The sequence below is a fragment of the Pelophylax lessonae genome, assembly GCF_965119305.1.
Source record: "Pelophylax lessonae genome assembly, chromosome: 1".
NCBI lineage: Eukaryota > Metazoa > Chordata > Amphibia > Anura > Ranidae > Pelophylax > Pelophylax lessonae.
Genome location: NC_138768.1, coordinates 545497678 through 545517568, shown reverse-complemented (window position 1 = coordinate 545517568; position 19891 = coordinate 545497678). Strand labels below are relative to the sequence as shown.

Genomic DNA, 19891 nt, shown 5'->3' with positions numbered 1-19891 from the left:
AGCATCATTCAACCAAGTTCCTGTGAGCTTTGACTGTCCTGGACCTGCCCCAGCCTGTGATTGGACAGTGAAAGCAGAAACAGCACTGTAATGAGCTCATGTCTCTGCTGCTTTCACCTATCAGAATGCTCCTTGTCAGAAAATTAACTGATTGGCTCCTTCTGTTCTTCTTCCTCCTACACTCGCAGCACAGCGGACACATATCACTCCGATCTTGGTGCTATAGACACACCTGTTTTGGGATTCTTCTCCATACGCCATCACCTTACAGCATGAGGAATTGAGCCAGTCCAGCTCGATCTCCAACCCTAAACAACACTCCTCTTACACTCCAGCACAGCGGACACATATCACTCCGATCTTGGTGCTATAGAAACAACTGTTTGGTATTCTTCCCCATATGATATCAGCTTACAGCATGAGGAATTGAGCCAGTCCAGCTCAATGTCCAACCCCAAAGAACACTCCTCTTACACTCGCAGCACAGTGGACACATATCACTCCAATCTTGGTGCTATAGACACACCTGTTTGGGATTCTTCCCAATACGCCATCAGCTTACAGCTTGAGGAATTGAGCCAGTCCAGCTCGATCTCCAACCCTAAAGAACACTCCTCTTACACTCCAGCACAGCAGACACATATCACTATGAATCTTGGTGCTATAGACACACCTATTTGTGATTCTTCCCCATACGCCATCAGCTTACAGCAGCAGCCCTGAGGAAGGGGGAGTCTTTGTTCCCTGAAACGCATTGGCTTGTTAACTTGTTTCCGCCTTTAATAAATGTTTCCAAACCTATCCTCCTATTTGCTAATTTCCTATATATGATATATATATTTCCTATATATGATAAATGTAATTGCGCTGCACTGTCCGCCCTAATATATATATTTTGGTTTAGTGGTTTGCCAATAGTGTTCAGCTTGCAATATTTTATTTAGGGTTGACCTTCTGCGCTGATTGCTTTCTATATATTGTTCTCTTTTGGGCTCGATGTATTTATTGGTTTTGAGAAGTTTGCTCATTTCCTATATATGATGTATGTAATTGCGCTGCACTGTCTGTCCTACTCTCCTCCTATTTGCCTTTCATTGGACATTGGGCACTCTTTTCTATCTACCTTTACCAATACATATGGAAACAATCTTGAGGTTGTACCCAGAGGTAGCTGCCCAAGTACCCAAATAAAGGTCCCCTCACCACCTTCCTGGTAAACTGGGCAGAAATCATCCAACCTGCCCCCACCGTTGCTTACCCATTGACCCACTATTAATTGAGTCAGTCCAGCTCGATCTCCAACCCTAGAACACTCATCTTACACTCCGGCTCTGCTATAGAATGACTGCAAAAGGCTGATATCGAGTGAAATTCCAGTACTTACACTGCTTGCATTAAAATACCTTTAATCATTTTTAATGATAACTGAGTTGCATTCATGTGTGTCTATTATATCTGGCTAGAGTTCAGATGTGTTTGCTGCTACTTTCTGTAAATTTCCTGAATTGGGCTGTGAGGCATTAAAGACTCATCAGTTGGGTGTATATATTTTGTGTGGGTGAAATCTCATGCGTTGGAATGGGTAAATTATATTTTGTTATACTTTTAAAGGTTCCTAAATTAATGACCCCTGTAGCTGAATCATGTGACCTTTTGCTCGTACATGAAATTTCATACATGAAATTTTATGCTAAAATTATTGAGAAAGTAGTTGGCTCCTGCAGTCATACTCGGTATCTACTGTGTGCAGCTATTTACTAGCAGGTTGGCTCCCTGCCAGTTGCCTAATGGATCGTGTGTGAGTCAATTTCATTCAGCCTTTAAGCAAAGTCACTCTGGGTGATGGCACATCATTTTCTTTCATGTGAATTTCTTGGCTAGTATTGCTGTCAAGTATGATCTGAGATATATATCTGAGAAGCTGGAACCATGTATTATTCTTAAAAAAATGTGTAGTGCTTTTTTTTAGGCTCTTTTTCAAGGGTTATATCCAGCAAAAAGTATTGTATGGATACATTTCTTCAGTTATCAATCATTTTTTACTCTTCTATGCCCCTTTTAGAAAAGGTAGAAATTTGTCAATTCTGATTTAATTGTGAGTACTTACCTTCCAAGAATGCATTACTTTGGTGAAACAAGATAAAAAGTGATTGATTTTCTATACAGCGAAGTACAGTGAAAGTCATTGGTTGAAGTGATAATAGTCTGAATTTACTAAAGTAAAATAAATAAGTGTACACTTTAAAGCAGAGCTCCAGTCTATTGTAATCCATTTTTCTGTAATAACTTACATGATCTCAGAAGCAGGCAGGGGCCATCGAGGATGTGGGCATCTGAAATCCACACAAGGGAGGCCCGGAGTAAAAAGAAACAAGACATCAACGGAGGGCCGGCATGACAGGGGTTAAAGGGTTAGTGGGACAAAAATATTTAAATAGGTGTATATATGATTGGGTTTTAATTGGTTTAGGAGAGGGAGTAGGTAAGGTAGGGAGGAGTTGCAGGGGGGGGGGGTGGATAGGCAGAAGGGAGGGCTGATCTTCAGTTGAAGGGAGATCAGCCAGGGGAAAACTTCCCTCCCACCCACCCTGTTATTTGTGATCCCCTTCTGTTAATTGGGTTATTGTGGGTATTGGGTCGCTTGTTTTAAGCGGATGGCCAGGTTCAAGGTCCTTGTAGTGTAATGTGGGCACTAAAATGTACTTGGTAGGGACTGGTGTGAGGTACGGATCCCAGTTGTTATAATAGAGGTATCTGCGTCTGGTTGTCTCCGAGTCGGTGGTGTTGCGGCTGGAGGCCTGTAGCAGGTCGCAGGTATTTCTATTCTTTTAAATGAGGCCTACGAGGACCTTGAGGCTCCAGTTCTACTTTACTTTTACATTGTATTCACGTTGTTATGTCATAATATGTTATTTATTACATTGGTTAATAAAAGGCTGCTTTGGCCATTAACTCCAATTGGTTGTCAGCGTGGTTATAAAAGGGTTAGTGGGAGTGGTATTAGCCAAAGTGGTCAAAGACATCTTTAGTACCCTAGTCATGTGTTTTTCCGGTATAAGGTGTAGCTGGCTACCCAGCATCCACCTCCTGATCTTGCGTCTGCATATTAATGCCACTGAGCGGCTCTTCCTCTTCCTGACAGGTTGCCATAGCAATGGCGGCATCAACGGAAGTTCCCGCCCTATTGCTCGCATCATTTCCGGTCTGGAAATAACGCGAGATTTCGTCACTAGGCAAGGGCTGCTGGGATACATGACGCCGGCATCCCAGGAGCCCTTTCAAATCGTCTATTGATGTAATCGCCTAGGCGGACGCAGCAGGAAGTGCGGCTGAAATAGGAAGAAAAAAAGGATTTCCTTACAAAAAAAAGTTTACATTGGTAAAAGCATTTTTAAAGGGACACATAGCAACTATATAAATTAGGTGGAACTCCGCTTTAAAAGATGTAATCAGTTTTTTTTTTTGTAAATGTCCCTGCACATAGTTGGATGTTTAAAGTGCACACAGGTTGTTTGACATTTTAATTGGCCATGTAGTTCAATAAGTCATACATTTGAAATGACTCTGGATTAATTCGGTACACAAGCAGGATTTCTTATAATTTATACAACTTGTGTGGAACAGTAAATATGTTATTATTCTGATGAAGGTGCAGAAAATGAATAATATTACCACCTAGATGTGAGGTAATGACAATAGCAGGCTGATGTCTTCCCAAATGTGTGCTTTCACTGGGATGAAGATTTTTTGGTGTTTTTAGCTGTATTAATTACATAATTTTTTTGAACATGTGCCTATGTGGCCAACATGTTTTGGTGTTGAGTTTCTGCATTTGAACTTCCATTCCTTTTACTCATGATTTTTTTAAAACTCAATATAAATTGAGACCTTAAGGCCTAGAGTGGGGTGGTCACTGCTGCAGACATGTGCTGCCTCTGGAGTTTCTTTACTTTGATGATTAATCCATAGGCGTGTGCAGCCTATTGCATTAGGGTGTGGACCCTAAAGCTCAAACACAAGTGTGTATGTGTCTACATATATATGCCCCCGGCACTTCTCTTATGGCAGATCTTTCCCATCTTCCTGCCGGAACACAGAGCAATAACGCTAATGCACATGGGGTGATTAGGGTTGCCCAGGCACATCCGGCACACCCTGTGCGCACGCTAATGAATTTATATTGGGTAAGTTAATTTTTTGCAGCAGATCCTCCCAGAAACTCTCTATACTTGCAGTTCCTATACCAGTCCCCTGGACTAAATTTCCAGACCAGTCTCTTAAAGATCCATGTAACCTGTTACCTTTGTTCCTACAGATATGTACCTTCATCTCTAACTTTTTTTTTCCTATCCTGTGCTGAGTTACTGGCTTAAGATGGAAAAAATGTAGTTCCCTATCCCTAGTACATCTACATGATGGCTTCACAAATAGTAAAGAACATGTATAGGACAGCAATATGCACAGAATAGTGGCTTATAGCAGTTGGTGATCATCTTTCACTGCTTTGACTTCTATGAAATGAAATCTAATTGGTTGAAATTGGCTAAAGGTTACTGTAAAATCTTCATTTTTATTGCTCTTTGAACTGAACTTTTATATAACCCTGATGGTTCAATACAAAAATGTTTGCATTAGATTTCCTAATATACTGTGTTGATTTCCCTTTTACTTCCTACAGATATGTATCATAGGAAAACATTTCATTCTTCATTTAGCATAGTGCTAGAAGCAGAAAAGTAAAGCCAGGTGAATAAGCTTGTTAGCAGGCAGTCTGTGCCTTTGCACGTTGTGAGTCAGCAATCTTCAGCATTTCTAGAGTTGCTAGAAATGCTAGAGTTTTTTTTTTTCAGAGGTAAATAGAGTCATTCAATTTACAGAAATAGTATTTCTCCTGCGTCAGCATATTTATGAATGGTTTTCTTTTCTTGCCATGCCTTAGGTGATATCCACAAGAACATTCCAACACCTACAGGGCAGTCAGGTAAGCAAGTCAGTGAATGTTCTTATAAGTTGTCATCACAGTAGGAGCAGGATTGTTAGATGGAATGAGTAGAACTGTGGTTCTACAAACTATTAGTTCTGCGAATTGGATGTTTTATGCAGTATTGTCCTGGATTCAGATGCTCCCAAGCAGATCTAGTATTGTCCTGCTGCAGTCCGCTGATCAGGTGCAGCAGCCTGTGTCCCACACCACCATCTTGATCTTTCTGAGTTATCAGAAGCCGACTGCCTCTTCTGGGTTTAGGCAGCCAGCCTCTAATGAGGACCACAGCCCCACCCACTGGCCAGAATCCTTATTCCCGCAGCCTCCTGGCTAAGAGAAATATATTGGTTACCATTGCTTCCATCTCCTGATGGACAATTTTCTGAGCAGAGAATTAGGCAGAGCATTGTTTGAATAATGCCATCCGATCTTGCCCCAACACAGAATAACTGATTTGAATAAAAATTTACTGTCAGACAAGTCTGTTAATGGATCTTTTTGTTGAACCTCTTGACTAATTATCTAACACAGCGTTAGTTAAATTTAGACTCACAGTATATTGCCAAACGATTGGGCCTTTTATTGGTACAGATCACTCTCCAGTATTACAAAAATACTTTCACTCAACTTATCGTATAATTTCAGATATAATTGCAAAATTGTTTACATTTACCCACCTGTGTTCCTAAAGGTTGGTAGAGATGATTAACATCATGCTAAATATTTGACTATAGGCATGTAGCGACACCTATAACAAAGCAAAGGCTGCCCAACCTGTGCATGAGTTAGACTGGACAGCTTAGTTTTAAATTTACACCAACCCTAAATTCTGCCCTTAGATTACAAAAATTTCCATAAAGTAGAAGGGAATTCCTGGCAGATCAGGATCTCAAAGTAAACCTGTACTTTTCCCAAACAAGGCAAACCAATGGGTTTACTCCCCGTTGCCCCAATCTATTGGCAGACTTTCCAAGATTTTTGAAAGTTTCACAGAGCTGCTCACACACACCCACAAAATGTTGCATTGTGCAGTGGCAGAGTTGTTATGCTCTATTATACCTGGCAGTACCGAGTACTTCATTTATACTAAGTATTTATAATATTTTTAAAAATTAGTGAGGGTCAGTGGGTAAGCACAGAAGGTGCCAACTACCTATGGTTACTCTTGTAAAGCAAACAGGACAGTGGAAATTGGGGTTCACTTTAAGCAGCTTCTGCATCTCATGATACTCCATATCAGTACCAAACACTCTCAAAATCTTCTTTATCGGTATACAGAGAATCCGTGTTGTATGTAAGAAATGTACTATTCCATCCAGAACATCAGCAGCCAGTCAGCATAGAGGCATGTGGTTGATGTGATGAGTTCCAGTCATGTAAAATTTGGTAAAAAAGCATATCAACATGCTATCAAAATGCCTGACAACAGCTCATTACAATCTTCATGTTTTTTTGTTTCATAATTATGTTTTTCCATTTTAACTTCAGCATAGTGCTATGATATTAAAACATATTTGGGTTCATTAGTTCAAGCCTAACTTGTAGAGCTGCCACCCTGGAAGGATTCATTGACACCACCACCATTTGTGAGTGGTGCTCAAAATAGGTGCACATTAATGTCGTTCTCAGTTTACAGATTGTCAGACAGTTTTTGCAGACTTCTAAAATCTAGAGAACTTACTCAATAAAGGAGTGTAAACAGAAGTCATGGTGTGGAAAGTATGTAATAAACCACTGCGATCAGTAGTTTTACTTTACTGAAGTCAGATTGGTAAAATATAAATTCAAATTTATTGCAGTTTATACATGTTTTTTTTTCTCTTTTATAGATTATATACCAGCCTTCCCTCTCTGTCTGATTATAATATCATGCTATTTAATTTGTAATTTAGACACTTTAATTTGCATTGTTTCAGGCAGTGCGTGAATCGGGTGTACATCTTCTACTTATAACTTGTGTAAACTAGGATTCTTTGCATTAAGGAAACTCTTGTTCCTTAGCCACTTAGGCTAATTAAGTAATCATTAAAAATGGAACTGGTCCACTTCCTTCTGGTCTGTAGGTGACATTGATGGACTGTTTCTCCATGACCCTGATGGCACAAAATTGAATCATTAAATTAGGCCAGTTGTAAAGACCCAGATACAGATTAAGTGAACAGCTTGCTATTTTGTGATGATTATTTGGCTTTATTGTAAATCTTGTCCTTAAGCAACTTCCTAGTTTCATTGAAAAGAATACATGCACTAAGTTGTCAATTGTTTTAATGATATTACATTTTTTAAGCAGATTTTTCACTAAATATACCAAATAATAGACCAATAATAGTAATGAAAAATAGTAAAGACTACAACCCGATGATCTTTTAGGGAGTAAAAGTAGCCAGTTTATGTATATTAAACTTGTGATATTGGTATTTTAGAGCTAAATTTGTTATTAAGGTTGGCAAAATAAGTATTTATTAAGTGCATCTGTTATCCACACTGTGTATATGTATATATATATGTGTGTGTGTGTATATATATATATATATATATATATATATATATATATATATATGTGTGTGTGTGTGTGTGTATATATATATATATATATATATATATATATATATGGCTTAGTAACTGTGCGCATGATTTGAACAAACGAAAAGAAAAGCCATTTCTACGGTTAATTCTGCCCATCGAGTCTTCAGTTGCTTACGTCACCAGCAGCACTACCTGATTGGGAAGATAATAGCTTTAAATTAACACTGGCTCTACAGCCATGCTGTCATTGGTATTCACGGAAGGGTAGACTGTGTTTACATTATGCATGCCACTGTGAGGCTCTGGGACTTGGTACAAAAGTTGTTAAAATTATTTTTAGACTACTTGCTAATTCTTTTTTTGGGAGTAAACTACCTGCATATATTGGTGCAAACCATCATTCAGGTTTGCAACGACTTCAAAGTTAAACCTTTAACATTTAATAAACCACTCCTACCTTGTCAAATGTATTTGAAAAGGTCCAAAGAAATACCCTTGGTTTCCTTATTCAGTTTAAAACAATGATAGTTCTGTCTTGTGATGATTTTGTGTTGGTGAGGGAAATAAAAAAAAAAAAAAACGTTTTATTGACCATTTAAAAAAGATTTATAGTAAAGGAGAATAAGAAATTATTGTAACTAATAGACATTATTTCATAAAAGAAAGTAGACAAGGTCATACTGGTCTACTAGGAATGGAAATCATTCACTGGTAGACGCCAGCCTTATTTTTATTGATCTGTAGGTCAGGACTGTAGCTGTAGCTTAACAATTTCACACATTGGCAAGTTAACAGTGCTACGGCATATTATTATTCAGTGCTAGGAAGAGACATGTTTATATAAAAAAAGTAATTAATGTTATTAACTACTTAAAGAGTTCAGTCAAATGCACTACAAAGTCACACATTATAGTTGTACCTACATCCTAACAACTGGATACTCGAAATAGGATTTTTGGAGGCACTAAGGACTTTCGAGGTACCACTGAACTCACAATACTAAATATAATTGAAAAACATTGTATTTATTACAAAAGTTTATAAAAAAAATCAGGAGCAATACACATATTAAGCACAGAAAATAGGGGAAGAATGTTATAAAAGAACTCAATCTTTTATAATATTTTTCCCCCTTTTTTGTGTTTGATATGTGTATTGATTATGATTTTTCTATATTTTCTAAATTATATTAGTGTTGTAAGTTCAATGGTAACATAAAAGTCCTTAGTGCCTCCAAAAAATCCTATTTTGAGTACCAAAGAGTTTACTGTTTTTATTTGCCTACCTTCCACTGAAAGTGTGGCTAAGTTTATAGTCTGAGCATTTGTCTGGCCCCAAGGAAACGTGTAGTACCAATTTTACCTTATAGATGTAAACCAAAACATTCCTGGGTAAAATAGAACTTAACTTTAAATGTAAAAATTGAAAGCAGGCAGGTGTTTTATGACAGAAGAAACATACATTTAATAAAGCACTCCTACCTGGCTGTTTGCATGCTTTTGTATAATATGCAACCTTGGCATGTTTCAATGCTGGCATGAATGCACTTCTGTGCGAGAGTTACACAATCCAGGCCCAGCCTGTGAAGATGGCCAAAGATCCTAACGTGCAAGATGCACGGGAGAAGATGTCAGTCCATCAAGGGAGTTTGTGGACATGGCAATGCTGGAGTGGAGGGAATATTAGTTTAGCTTCAAATATAGAGGTTTCCAGCAGATGTACTGTATATCTTTTAGAATACTAAAGTCTCAGCACTAGATTCATGTTTTTAAATGGTCTTTTATTGACAGGGTTAGGCACACAGGCAATATTATGGGCAAGATACATTATCTTGCATATACTAGTTGTACTTTTCTACCTAATAATGCCTTGCAACTGTGCTTAACTAGTAATCTAATTATACCCCCCCCCCCCTCCACACACACACACACACACACACACATACAAATACACACTTTTGCAGATTTCACATTTTTAAACAATCTAGATTGACATAATCTTATATTGTCTGAAAGCACTATGTGCAGTTAGTAAATATCACTTTGAGCATTTCAACAGCTACCATTGTCCTTGATTTCCACGTTAAGCTTCAGTAATTTGTAAGGATTTCTACATTGATTTCAGTGCCCTCAGTGTGGAAGGAAAAGGCATGAGTCAGCTCTAATGGATTGTAATAAAATACACCAAATAAAGACAAAGTCTATTTTTGTATTGCCTTCTTCAGCACAGTGTACTGTATGTAGCTTGACCTTGATGTCGTTGAAAGGTTTTTTTTTTCTATCAGAAATACAGATGATAAATTATTATACCATACCACCAACAGTTTAGGAAGAAGAATGTTATATAAAATTGTGATTTCTTATAATTGGTATGTAACATTTATGTTTTTGTTATGTTACTTGACCTGAGAAGGGAGATATTCCATTGTGAAGAGTGAGCTGCGATATATCCACATGTTTTCTTGTAGCAACAGACACAACCACTGTTTTTTATGCAACTTGCTCAACAGACACACACACACAAATATGACTGATGCCACCCTTTGAGAAGATGAAAGATTTGGCAATTATTGAACAAGTTGTTTGATGGTAGAGAGTGCTATTATCATCCTGTGGGGTAGCCCTAAATTACCAATGCAGAAGTGTTCAGAAGCATTTGTCTTTCACCTCTAGGTTAGCCCTAAATGGTGGGATCTTTGTACGAGTTTTCAATATGACAATGGATAAGGGGCTGGATTAGTTAATTAATTGCTACCTTTACTTACAAAACACATATATCCTGATAGTAAATATTCTATAAGAGTTGATTTTCTAAAAGCTGAAAGAATAGAGAGCTGAGTTGTGGTTACCTATAAGAAAGCCTACAAATGTGAATCACTCCTAGAACATTTCCTGGAACATCTGTATATTAACATCAGCTTCATTCATTAACCTATGTCTTTGGCTACAGTAAAATTGTACAACAGATGGACGTTGTACATTTTATTCAATGGACCTGTAGGATAAGAGGGCTCATTTCAAAAACAGCATTGATTGCATCAGATTAACTGGTTCATCCGTATGCAAAAAATATATCTTCACCCGACCGGATTATGATTTTTATTATACAGTCCTTGATTGACACCGGGCAGCATGGGGTCAACCCATGTGGCCAATAGGTTTGTTCTTGAACAATGTTGTAAATAAAAGTACAATATTCTATGAGACAAGCAGTCAAATTATAGGTATCGTTTTACAGCTCCACTATCCTTATGCTTAATATATTTCCTAAATTGCAGTCTGTGAACAGCTGATTCACCTGTTGAAATATCTGTAAATACTTTATGGATTTGCTGTATATTTAAATTCCAATAAATATGATGGGTATTGCTCACTAGTATATTAATTCCTAAAAATTTCCTGAAAATTAATTACATACATGAAATGTATAGATTTTGTGAACCAAAAGACACCAAAGCTGTTTAAGAAAGTCATTCTCTAAGACAAATAAGACTAATGAATAAAGTATGAAGCCAGGTTTGTATTACAACTATATTAGTCATTTTCCTAGGGTTAATTAAATAAACCATTGATCTAAGTTAAGCACCACGGTTTAGTGTTGAAAGCAATAATAAAAGTTTAGTGTTGAAAAGAATAATAATAGTAAAGTAGTTCTTTGTTTTCATAACTCCTCAGTGAGTGATGACTTACCCCTATAATATATAGTAATGGTAAAATCAGAACTCAAGCTAATGAATTTGTTACTTCAACTATTTTTCTTTGTGGCCAGCAGACCATGACCATGAACTATTTATGTTTCTAGATTGAAGCAGGAATTTGTATCTTGTTCTCATTATTTAGAAAGTCATGATCTACTTCAGTGCAATCTCACATTAGAAATGGAGATGAAATATTTCCAACCTGCAGCAAATTTGAAGAGATGAAAAGGAGATTGAAGATATACTAGGCTTGGATGCTGGCCTAGCACATTTCCAGTGAACTGTGAACTGCCTAACTTGTTGAATTTTAAATACCTTCATGGCTCACTTAAAGCAGTTCCCCTACAATGAAATTGAGCTAAGACAGTTGCTGGTCTACCACACACTGATTACAGTTAATAAAGTTTGGAGGTGACTTAGTTTGAACTGTAAACATATAATGATGTACTAGAACAATCTGATGTATCACTGCAATTTGAAACATTAAACAGATTGCCTGTTTTCACACATAAAGATTATTGCTGAAGCTCTGTACATATTAAACTAGAGGCTATGGGCTTCATTTACTAATAGCAAATTACAAAGGGAATTTTTCCTTAACTTAGTAAATGTGGTGAAAATCCACTTTGCATAGAATACCCAATCACAAGCAAGAAAAATAAAAAAAAAATCTGTATTTTTGCTTGCTTATGATTGGATGATAATGGGAGTCAGCAGAGCTTTAACTTATTCAATAAGCGAAGAGAAAATTGCTTGGCAAAGTGCAAAATCCCTTGCAAAGTGAAAACTGTATTTGCCTTTAGTAAATTAAACCTTATGGGAGTTGGTTTGCTAAAAGAGTAGAGAAAGCTCACTTTGCAAAGTGAATGTTCACTAACCTTGGTAAATACGGTGACATTGTTTTCACTTTAAATACCCAAACCTGTGCAAGGGAAAAAAAAATATATATATATTGACTGTAGGCGTGCACATGATTGGTGATTATATTAAAAATATATATTTATTTTACCAACTTATCTAAATGAACAAGTGTGCTGGCTATTTAAAAAATACACCTTTGGTTGTATCTTGAATTTATATACAAGGTACCGCCAAAGGCATATTTTCTCAATAATGTTTTGCAACTTTAGCTTTCTGAAATAATGACTGATTAAATAAATCCCAAATTCTTAAATATGTAGAGCACAGCTATGTAAAAACATAGAGCAAGTCTATTATTTATTTATAAGGGGGATACAGGCCACCAGCACATTCTATTCATCAGGATTGCCTTATTATACTTAACTGATTAGAATACTAAACATTCTATAAGCCCAGAGCTTTGATTCCTACCAGCTGCCATTTTCTGGTTAAAGAATTAGTACTAATTACATGACTATAACCTCTCTTTCTGCTGCCAGTGCTATGTCATCTGCAAATGACCCGAGTGTCCTGGTGTTTGCTTTCTTGAGAAAATGACCCCTGGAAGACCCTAAAATCGAAATAATGCCATTAAAGTGGAGTTGGTGTTAGTCATAAACAAATATATCCAGTGTTTTTAAAGTGGATATGGAAGCAACACACAAAATGAGCCATTGTACACAGCAAGGCCACTAGATACCTTTGCATATGCTTTGACTTAGAAAACAGAAATAAATATGTACTAGTGGAAACCTTCATAAAAGCTGTCTTTAAAGTATAAAGCCTAGTACTGAAGAGCTAAGGAGGAGTCGCTGTACTAACTATCCGATGTTAGTACAGCAACCTTCCTTGCTGAGCTATTGTGTTCTGACATGGGGACATCCCCCTACCTCCACCACCACAATACAACATTCTCAGCCATTGGCTGAAAGTGCTAATCGAATCCCGATTGGCATACCTTTTTAGGTCATGCCCCTTCAGACCGGCTGCCTTACACATGGGCCAATTGTCGAACGGTGTGTACGGCGCTTTACTAATAACAACATTTTTTTGTTTTTGTTTTGTATAGACTGGAGTGAGATTAGAACATATGTCAGGTTTTATTGCATTCTGTGCCCCTGTTAGGGAGATTCACGCTCTGTCTAATTGTCCTGTTTGCTGAAAAAACTAAATTTAACAAAAAAATAATATAAAGGAAAATCCCAACAGAACAGTAATAGAAGAGAAATGAGGACACTATTTCTGGTGACCCTAGCAACAACCAGGGATTAACTCTCTTATGGGGAATTTTGTCTGGCTTTCTGTTTTAGCTATGGGACAGGATATGATGAGAAATCTCACCAATACAAACCAGATTATAACCCTCCCTTACTTGATTCAAAATAAAAACAATTACCTTTAGTTCGACTTTGAAAGTTGTATGTGATTACCTCAAGTAACCACATACAATCCAGCACTAGAAGGTGTAAGAAAGATAATCAAAGCGCGGCACCCCTTCATAAAAGAGGATTGAACTCCATTGAAAAATATTCCAACAACCTCCAATATTAGACTTAATGCAAACACCCGACCTCAAGAATAAATTAATCAGCAATACATGTCTTTATACCTACAGAAATGTGTTTTTATTCAGTATTACTGGATCATACAGCTGAAACTCTAGCAATGTGGTATATCTCATAGACACATTATATAAGAACATAAAGAAGATGATTACACATTAAACAGGTCACCCTGGTGGATGACACGGGTTCTAAGCACTAACCAGTCTTTACTAGAGTTCCTGTTGGTGGAGAGGAGTTTCACAGCATGCTAGTGCCAGGTCATGGTCCTTAGGATCACCCCACCAGAAGGTGAGCAAGCCGAGGTCTGGCAAAAAATACAGCAGGTCAGGAACAAGCAGAAGTGTAGCCTAGGAGCAAGCCAAAGTTCGATAACAGGTGAATGCAGGTAGGGATCAAGTGGAAGCATAGCTGAGGAATAAGTCAAAAGTTGGTAACGAATGGTAGTGAAGATATGAATGGCGAAATGAGAGCAAGTAGAACAATATTGGCTGGAGCAGAGCACAATAAGCTGTCAAACAGGAAGTGCAAGGACATGGCTTAAATAGGAAGTTTATTGGAGGAGCAAGGAGTTCAATGTTCAAAAGAGACAAGATATGAAGCAGGAATGTCCAAGGGATCCCACAGGGACCTGCCCAGCATTTCATGTGGCATAGAGAAGAGCCACAGCCAAATGACACAGATGTCTCTGGTTCAGATCTGGATCCTGACAGTTTGTGAGACACAATCAGACTGCTCTGTGGAAGACATGAATGTTTTAGTTCTTAATGGGAACTTTAAAAACACCCAGGAATGTCTTTAAACTACAAATGATGATTCTTCTCTACACTGTCTGACCAACTTTTTCACTTTTATTACCCTATGTATGTAGTTGTTTGTTTCCAGATAGTGTTTTCAGATTTTTTTTCTTAACATTTTGCTAAATGTTTGTGTATCAGTACTGCTTGGACAGAGAAGAAGGGGGTAGACCTACAAAAGCTTGTCCTTTGTTTGAAATGACAAATAAAAAAAAAACTATATAGGACACCATTAACCTTATTTTTTGAAAGCCGTCATATTCTTAAAGTGAAAGGAACAGGTTCACTTTACAGGAGGGCCCAAAATCAGTGTGTTCTTACTTTCCCTTGGGGGGGGGGGGGGCAATGCCAAACCAGCAAGGACTCCTGTGTCAGTTTTGAGTTGCTGAGCAACTTTGTACAGGGTTATAGTGCACTCTCGCTGCCTCACTCTTGACCATGTGACAGCACTCATTAGATATTTGCAGAGCAGAATGCAACAGCCACTCTTCAGAGTCATAGTATTTGGGCAGGTTAGAAAATCTTGCCTAGTAACTATCTTTTTTTCCTGAGATTACTTGTCTACGTGTTGCTCCCCAGTCCTACGGTATTACCCAAACCAAAAATGCTTCTGGTGCTATTTTATTGGGGCGAAACTGTCTGCAAAGACATCAGTATCCAACCATACATTAATATTTGTGACTGCAGGCGTGCAATAAATGAATGTGCTTGGGATAACCATTGTATATTCATGCCAACATTCAAATACCTTTGATAGTCTGTCTTCTATTTAGAGAGTAGGCAACATGTTAACACCACCATATTCTAGATAGTATACCTGTTTTGATCATGTTTGACTACCCCTTGCTTAGATTAAAGTAATCTTTTATGAAATTCTGATTTTCCTGATAGCAGTTGCTCAAGATTTTACACAGACTACAGATTGATACAGATACTGACTGACTTTAGTTTTAAAACTATTTCCCCCCCACACACAAATCACATACCATAAAAGATCTATACAGCTATAACCGTATATATTTAAATATTAATTAAATATATTTGATTTGCAAATTTGTGTAGTTAAAAGTGTACTGGTACAGAAGGAAATGAATGCTTATCACGTAGTGCTTTAGTCCTGTATGCATAGCATGTGAATACTGCAAAGAAGGTTTGCGAATAACATGAAACAACATGTAAATGTGACTGACCCCAAGATTGCTCTTTGCCTGGAATAATCCTGTTAAATCTGGATTTGCTCAAAGACAAAGCACATAACAGTTTAACTCACTCAAAACCCTTTACTGTGCAATTGCAAAGAAAGATACTTACTTTACCATGTGTTTCTGAGCATTTGCTAAATGAGGAAACTTTGACCTATCTTGACTGCATTATAAGTCCTGGACCATGTTTAAATGCAAAACATTTGTTTGGTTGATACAATTCATTAAATATTATGTTTATTTGGAAATTATGTTTTTTACAAATGTTCACATTTTTAAGGTTAAACCATATCTAAACAACCTAAGTTCTCCTATCTGATGCCAGTGGGAGTCACAAGACTGTGGGGTTGATTTACTAAAACTGGAGAGTGCAAAGTCTGGTGCATGATATCCAATCAGCTTCTAACTTCAGCTTGTTCAATTAAGCTTTGACAATAGACCCTGGAAGCTGATTGGTTTCTATGCAGAGCTGCACCAGATTTTGTGCTCTCCAGTTTTAGTAAATCAACCAAACTATTCCTTCCTTCAGATACCTTTTGAATATTATCAGTTCTTATTATAGTTAATATAGTTATTATTACCATTATTATTATTATTATTATTTTTATTATTATTAATATTATAACTATCTTATTATAGTTATTATAGTTCCACCTGGAGACATAGTATTGCATCTTGTTGATTAGCAATTAGGAAGCAAACATCTAAAAACTGGAAGTGCCACTGTCTGAAATTAATGATTAGATCGTCTTTGTGCAATACACAGGCAATAGATATCTGTCTTATCCCCAGAAAATTCTCAATACATTTTTTTAAAAATTTAAATAACATTTAAACTTATTCATAATTGCTATCTCTCTCTGATTAATACTTATAAATTCCTATGAATGAAGGGGTATGCAGAGCTCTAACAATCCAACCTTACCTAACATACTGAATGAATGCTTTAGAAACCCTTTCACATTAGTGCAGCTTATATATCATCCTACTTCATGTTTTTTTGAGGTTGGCAGGTAGATTTAGGGAAATTAGCATAAACTTTATTATGGGGCAGTCTTGAACAGTATTTTCAGCTCTTTAGGCTGTTTTAGACTATGCAGGAAAAAATCTGTCAGGCCAATTGCCAGCCAGCTACCTAGCTTTGGGAGCAATGTACATACAGATATTAGCTCAATAGTTATGCTATTAGAGAAGATACTCAGGATCTTTTCAGATATGAGTCAGAGGGATAGAGCCTAATAGCTTCCAATACAATCTACTAGGTAGGCTAATTGAGCAGGAGCAACTAGCAAATTTAGTGGTTTGTAGCTACCCAGATTCTAACAGATCATATTATTGAGACAGGCTTAATATGAGAGTGAGTTGTGAGTCTTATCTGGTTAGAGTATACGTGTGTGCTTTTTGGGACCTAAACCGAGTAGAACTACAGTTGACAGGTGAGAGTGCCCAGGAGTATCAGAGGTTTTTTTGGCCCCTCTGATTTTGGTTGGGTGGTTTTCAGTGGACACCCCATATGTTGCTGGCCTAGCTGTTCCCTCTTTCCCTATCCTTATTCTCTTTCATGCCTTGATTTCATATTATCGTGTGCACTAATCACCATTACACCATTGGCCAACCAATAGACTTACCCTCCTTTTTCATAAACACTGCGACATGAGTCGAGGCAATAGGAACAGTTCCATTGCTGACAATTGGAACTGTCAAATCGCATGACAAGTCAGACTGGTGTGAATGGGGGCTTAAGAGCCACGCTCATAATTATTTATGAGCAGGTTGCATGGATATCAGCTTTTTATATTAAATTATTTTAAACTAACTGCCAAAAAACTGTTAAAGATTGGGTGGATGAAAACCTGGTGCATTGGATTGTGGAAACAGATCGCAAAAAATGACAAGTAAACCAGATGTTAATTCATCTTTACATATTTACCTAGTTAGTTAGATTTAAAAAAAAAAAGTCCATCTAGTTTAACCACTAGACAACTGCCCGCCGCAGATATACTGCGGCAGGCAGCCGCTCCTGGACGAAACCCCTTACATGTACGGCGCTCGCTCTTGTAAATCTAGGGGGCGAGCGAACGCCGCTGCCGGCGCGCTCCTGCCCCCGCTCATCAGCAGGGAAGCCAGCGCGTGTGTCAGGTGGCTCCGATTGCCGCCTGACACCCTCGATCTCTCCCCGCTGGGAGAGAAGGATGGTCGGCTGATATAAACACAGCCGTCCGTCCTTCTCCCTGGGATAATCACAGAGACCATGTGATCCTGCTATATAGGTCATCTCAGAAGCCACACGCCCCCACAGTTAGAATCACTCCCCTAGGCTTATATTTAACCCCTTGATCACCAACAGGGTTAACCCCTTCCCTGCCAGTGTCATTATTACATTAACAGTGCATATTTTTAGCACTGATTACTGTAGTAATGTCACTGGTACCCCCAAAAGTGTCAAAAATTTCAGTTAGGGGTCCGATCTGTCCACTGCATTGTCGCAGTCCCGCAAAAAATCCCAGATTGCCGCCATTACTAGTAAAAAAAAAAAAACAATAAAAATGACATAAATCTTTCCCGTAGTTAGTAGGCGCGATAACTTTTGCGCAAACCAATCAAAATACGCTTATTGCTATTTTTTTTTTACCAAAAATATGTAGCAGAAAACAAATTGGCCTAAAATGTTAAAAAATTTTGATTTTTACATTTTTTTTGAGAATATCATATAGCAGAATGTGAAAAATATTGTTTTTTTTTTTTTTTTTCAAAATTGTCGCTCTTTTTTTGTTTATAGCGCAAAAAAAAATAAAAATCGCACAGGTGATCAAATACCACCAAACAAAAGCTCTATTTGTGGGAAAAAGGGACATAAATTTCTTTGGGTACAGTGTCGCATAACCGCGCAATTGTCCATTAAAATAACGCAGTGCCGAATCGCAAAATAGGGCCTGGTCAGGAAGGGGGCAAAATCTTCCGAGGCTGAAGTGGTTAACCAAAAGAAAAAAAAATAGAATAATCCTTAGACGCTGCTAATTATTTCTGGATTTCTGTCAAGTAGAATATCCAATAATTTATAACATTATTTGATGTGTGTTTCCAATTATTAGTGGACTCATGAGTATTTAAGTAGAAAACTGATAATAAGATAATACTTCAGCACTTCTAATTTAAATTAGCCCCAGTGAAATATAAAAACATTTGTATTTTGTGTGTGATACTATAAAATATATTTTCTCACAAATTACAGTATCTTGTGATTATTAAGGAAAGATTTCTTAATTAAAAATTAAATACAGATGTATCCCCTTGCAGTAAGGACAGCTAAACTAAAAACAGTGCTTTCAGTAAGAAATCAAGTTTAAGATATAACAAGGTTATATTGAAGTTGGCTGTTAGATATAAAACATCTGAACTTTGAAGGAGTACAGAGTACAGGTATTTCCCTAGGTAGTTTTAGCCCAATAAATTCCTGCAGGTGCAAGTTTAATACATTGTGATATTTTTGTAATAATACATTTTTTTTTTTTAGTGAAAAAAAAAATGGGCAGACTCAATGGACTACTCGGTCTTTTTCTGCCGTCACTCTTCTATATTTCTATACCTGTGGTGTATCCTGGCCACATCTGTTAAATGTGTGTTGTGATTCTTTGCATGCATCCCTATTTCAGGAAGTTTAGATTACAACTCTGGAACATTCCTGTAATATGTAAATATATTTTGATTTGTTAAAGGTCCAGACATCTAAAGCTTTGATCAGGTGGCTAAATCTGGTTGTTTATTAGCCGCTTCCTCCTGTACTACATGGAGCTCTTCTTCTACATAGAACAGTTATCTCTGCAAGAAAAATAGAGACATTTTACGAGACTAGTTTTTAAACAAAGATTGGCATATATGGACACCCACTTAGATCCCTTTAATATCACATGAGCCCAAGTTTAAAGAGCAATTTTAAATAAGCTAAGCCTGAAATCACATGGGCAACTCTAGTTAACTAAGGGAAGGTATGGTCTCTTAGTGATTCTGACACTGGTAATGTGTTGCCAGTGTCAAGATCAACTCTGTGACATGGCCCTTTGAGTGGGAGAGGTAAGGAGGTTTTGTGCAACTATTAAACGAGCAGCTGCTTAATCAGTAATTGTTCGGAATACTTTTTTTTCTTGGAAACCTAAAATGTTCAACATCACATTACCTAATCGGTCACATGTCAGGAAACTATGTGGCTCCCATTCTGAAATATA

At 37.4% G+C, this 19891-nt stretch overlaps 1 protein-coding gene across 8 annotated transcripts in view; it reads left to right on the top strand.

The window, feature by feature from the left end:
* NRG1 (neuregulin 1) overlaps positions 1–19891 on the top strand; it is a 933660-nt gene that overhangs the window by 876013 nt on the left and 37756 nt on the right. For 3 of the 8 annotated variants that reach the window (XM_082268804.1, XM_082268803.1, XM_082268802.1), the window contains exon 4: positions 4940–4993. The exons of the other annotated variants lie outside the window; for them this stretch is intronic. In XM_082268804.1, the coding sequence (XP_082124930.1) occupies positions 4940–4993 (54 nt within the window). The remainder of the gene's footprint in view (positions 1–4939; positions 4994–19891) is intronic. 8 annotated transcript variants of the gene reach the window in all.